General features: G+C 32.8%; 1 protein-coding gene across 1 annotated transcript; it reads right to left on the reverse strand.

The window, feature by feature from the left end:
• Positions 1-282: 282 nt before the first annotated feature.
• LOC101500994 (glucan endo-1,3-beta-glucosidase 5) lies at positions 283-2,970 on the reverse strand. The gene is made up of 2 exons (XM_012714538.3): positions 2,386-2,970; positions 283-1,602 (listed from the first exon to the last, which is right to left on the reverse strand). The coding sequence occupies exons 1-2, from the start codon at positions 2,733-2,735 to the stop codon at positions 498-500; spliced, it is 1,455 nt and encodes a 484-aa protein (XP_012569992.1). The 5' UTR covers positions 2,736-2,970; the 3' UTR covers positions 283-497.
• Positions 2,971-5,037: the final 2,067 nt, after the last annotated feature.

Consider the following 5,037-nt stretch of genomic DNA (forward strand, 5'->3'; position numbering starts at 1 on the left):
CCCAAGAGAGATTTCAACACAAAAACCACTTGAAGACTATGAAGCACAGACACAGACTATGAAGCACAGACACGTACACAAACATAAATCACAACATTATTATTTGACACATTGACACTGAAAATAATAAGAAAAAAGAGAACTGCAAGAAGATATGAATTCCACAAAGCATGCTTCTGCTAGAAATGCAATTTACATTTCATCTTTCCCTCCTTCCAAGGGAGGTGAACTAGAAAAATATATTTTGATTCATTCAATCAATTAAACAGGTTTTCACAAACATGAAATAAATATGTGCAATATTCAATACATAGTGACAGTGTTTATACAATCTCTTATATGATACAATGATCTAATGATCATATTCTGGGCTACAATCCATGAATCTTTTGAATAAATCTAAGCTTAAATAGTATAGCAGCTATCCTAGTTTTGGCAGTCTCAAAAGAGGGGACCATGAAAAACCCACTAATGAAGCCTCGTAATCACATTGAAAGCTAAAAAGCCCCATGTAAAATTAGAAGTAATACTAAAACCCACCACTGATAGGTTGTTTGAGATGTAGATGAATTCAAGCCTTTATCAAAAACGCCAACAAGAAAATGGCAATCGCCAATTGAAGGGTCTAGGAAAGTAACCATACCAAGCCCGTCAAATTCGCAGCTTCGCGAATCTTGCATTCTTAGCTGATAGTAACTGTTAAAAGCATATGATATATTACCCTTCTCGCCAATTCCATTACACGACCCACCATAGTTAAGTGTCGTGCAATCCGCAGCACTACAAGCAATTTTCATATGGTTTACTACATTAGTCAGATCACCGGATGGGTTTGCCACACACCATCTAGATGGAAGATATTGAACATTCTTTGCATTTCTCAATTCCTTGTTTCCAAGTCCTAGGTTTAATGGATACTTAGCCTGTCCGTCAAAAGAAAATATACCCCAGTGTCTTTCAAAGTTTCCTGGAAGTGTGCTCTTAGCTCCTTCATCGAGAAGACCGAAAAGATAGACATCCATAGGAGGTGCGTTTGGCCTCAAGGGAGTCCCTTTGTTACTAACAATGTGATAGACAAGGCCTTGATTGAAAACCCTAGCAGCAGTGATATTTGCACCAACGGCGCCATCTGAGGGCCAACCAATTTCCCCAATAACTATAGGCATTTGACCATATCCGAGTTTACCGAGGGCTGCCACTAAAGTATCATAGTTTCCATCAAATGCATTAGTGTAAACATTTGAACCATCTGTTACCGAATGAGTAGTTCCCTGAAAGAATGCATACTCTTGGGGGAAATCTGCATTGTCGTAAAGACTAAGAAACGGGTAGATATTAACAACAAATGGAGAACCATTTGTGTTGAGGAACTGAACCAGTTGAGTCATAATTTGGGTCAGTTCCGGACGGAACACCCCTTGGGAAGGAAGTCCTCCCGATGACTCGTAGGCATCTGCATTGCAAGGGACAACTATCTTTACATAACCAGCGAGATTTGCTTTGACTAAAGACTGTTGTATATTGGTTATTGCAGGCATGACAAGGTTCTGAAATTGACCATTATAACTTGAAAGGAAGGGTTCATTTCCTACAGCAATATACCTGTAATACAAGGTAAAAGGTCAGTAGAAAATAAATAAGTTCTGATAAATGTCATAAAAATCTAGCTAGAACACACAAACTGCCAAAGGCTTTTAGTATAATAGTATATTCATCTGCGTTACGCAAATGAAACAATAATGAATTATTGGTAACAATTAACGATTAATAAATTTAAACTAGCAGCTGAGAACCAAAAGATTGAAAACGTTATAATAACACAAAACACTCTTGATTGATATACAGCTTTTGATCCGGGTCTATTTTTCGCTGAATAATTCATCCTCAGTTCTTCAAAATACTCAAACAATCTCTAAATCTACCACAAAAGCACATTAACGACAGGCTAGGATATGGTTATGCAAACTTTAAAGTTTAAACAATTTAACTCAAGGAAACATAAGCAGCCAGTATCTGCCGAGACCAACAACACTAGTGTAAAACAAACATGTTCAATGCTCATGGTCATCACAATAGAACAATAAGATATATATCACAAAAATCTCTCAATATGCAAAAAAAGTTTTTTTTTTTTTAATCACTAAGTAAAACAAATTAAAAAATCATGGATAGACAAATTTAGTAAGTAGTTGATACTTAAAAAGAATATAACTATTCCAAAGTAAAATTTGAACAGCACCCTTACAACATTCTTCATTATATTATACATACCAAGATCAAAATTAAATATTGTAGTTATTAAAGTTTTAAAACAATTCATTCACCAGTTAATAGTAAATCTAAGACAATGAACAAGATAGAAAGAAAGAAAGAAATAAAAAAAACCTGATATCAGCACCCCCTTTAGCCATATAAGAAGAAACATTCTGACGAACCCAAAAATCAGCAGCCAGAGAAGAAGAACCCAAAAGGGACAAGATTTCATTAGGGATTCCAACCATAACCTGAATACCAGTACCCATGAGTGCTTTAAGAACATCAGGATCAGCTTCAAAAAGCTTAACTTTTTGGATCTTGTTATCTCTCAAAAGATGAACCACCGTAGAGGGTTTCAACCTGTGTGAAGAAATGGTGCCCCAGTTGACACCTATGGCTGATTCTGCCATAGGAAGCAAAACCCAACAACATAGAAAACATGAAAAAAGAAGGATAGTAGTAAATCTAGGTTGCAACATAGGGGAAATGGTTGTAATAAGAAAGAGAGATTTTGCAAATATCTATTTCAAAGTGGTTGGATTTGGAAGTAATGTGAGTGTGACATAGAGAAACAGAATTGAATTGAGTAAAGGTGAAGTGTGCAATGAAGTGCAGCGATGATAAATGCTGAGGACTCAAAGGCTATTATTAAGCGGGATGCCTCTCAATTTACTAAAATATCCTAACACTTCAAGTGCAACAGCAACTGTAGGGTTGTACAAATGAGTTTCATAAGGACGAGACCAGATATGTTTCAAGACAAATCATCATATAAATAGTAATACACAAATATTTTAATGTGAAAATAATAATTTAGTTGAGGAATAAACTTATGACTCTCAATAAAGTAGTTTTTTTTAAGATATCTGAATTGTGAGTAAAAATGTAAAGTTCATGAGTAAAAAATAATACTTTGTTTCGTTTAAAACTTTGGGATGTGATGGATAACTCAGATTCGTCCTTATTTTAGTTTGGTTTATGTCTTGTATTTCATTTTTGTCTCTATTTTCTTTTGGGTTAGGGTTAGACCCGATTAGAATCATACGAGTCAAGATGAGTTAATGGAATCGGTTGAGTTTTGTACACTCGTATAATGTTGTGATTGGTTGTAATAAGTTTATGTTTGTTTTCACGGTTGAAGTAATAAAATCACGATAAGCCATCGTGATTTTGTTAATCCTACTGTGAAACCAAACATGTTAAGTAAATTAGAAGAGAAAATGAAATGAGAATGAATGTGAGAAGAGATAGATGTGAGATATATAGCAGATTTATATTTAATGTAAGAATTGATATAAAAGAATGTGGATTTTCCCGGTCAAATGTGATATATATCTTCCAGGCCCCTCGTGATCCAATAGAAGTATAAAAGTCAACTGTTTAATGTGACCAACTTCTTATATCAAAAATATTCACAACAATAGTAGTGCGTTGATGTACCATCAGCGACTTTGCAATGTGGATGAAAAAATGCATGTTTGATATGAATAGATGAATTCACACTTGAAAAAAAATTTGTTGGTGTCAAGTGTAAGTTAGAAGTCTTACATGTTTGAACCATATAAATGAAAATACTTATATATGGTTTTTCTTTGTCCAATGTGTTTATTTATGGACTCTGGTCACTCAAGAGAGATAATATAGGAAATTTTTATGTGTTTAATCTAGATATGTGAGTGTGAGAAAATATAGTTTGATTGAATTCTATGAAATGTAATAGTTTTATTTAAAGGATTATCTTCAAATTCCAAATATTATGTTACATAGTTATACTCGACTGAACAATTACTCAATAAGTTAAAAGAGAAAAAGTTTGTAATAATTGTGTTTTGCTATCGTATAGAAACAACTTTTAAGATTTTCAATAAATAATACACTTTGCAAGCTTTAGAATAAATGTAAAATGAAATTTATCATTTTCCAAGGTCAATATGTAATCCCTTCACATTAATATTCTCAACCTACACACATAAAGGAAGGGAATAAAAGCATTTTGCTAGTAGTATTTCAGATAAATTTCTTTACTAAAAGTCAACATTTCTAAGCAAAATTATGGAAAATTCTTAATTCAAACAAATGCTATTGGTGATTCCTCAATTAGAGACATCTTATATTTTCTCACTTTATATCTTTCTTATCACTTTGAGGGAATCTATACATTCATTGGGCTGATTGGTATATAGAATATATTTAGTCATAGGAAAGCTTATTCAATACTTATTCTTTTAGTAGCTATGTTTGCCACCATAAAAGAGTGAACAAAAAGAGATTGAAAAGCAATTGTGTCACATGCTTATCACTTCTAATCTGCTTTTGCATCAACATTGCACCCATGACTATATAATTTCTCAAAGATTCAAGAATGCTCAAGATATCTATGGCCCTAGAATCCAAACTACTTTATTCACTCCATCATATATTTTTATACTCACTAGAAATGATGATTAACCATATAACTCCAAATAAATAAATTAAATTTCCTCTGTAGAATCATTGCCTACTAATTAATCATTGTAAAATAATTATTTATGCTGCCATCATACATCACTGAGATGATTAATGTGTTTGCTTTATTGATGATCACATAATAGCAAAACATACAACTTGTAATGTGAAATATGTAAAAGGGTATAGTGTCACTAATTTGTATGCAATTTCTACAAACAAATAAAACTCTTCAAAACATAGATTTTATATCTTAAGTTTCTATTGGAATCTTATATTAATTTTGTCTTAAGTTTATAATTGATTATAGATTGTGAAAAGGGTCTAACATATTAG

Source organism: Cicer arietinum, chromosome 1 (genome assembly GCF_000331145.2).
Source record: "Cicer arietinum cultivar CDC Frontier isolate Library 1 chromosome 1, Cicar.CDCFrontier_v2.0, whole genome shotgun sequence".
Lineage (NCBI taxonomy): Eukaryota > Viridiplantae > Streptophyta > Magnoliopsida > Fabales > Fabaceae > Cicer > Cicer arietinum.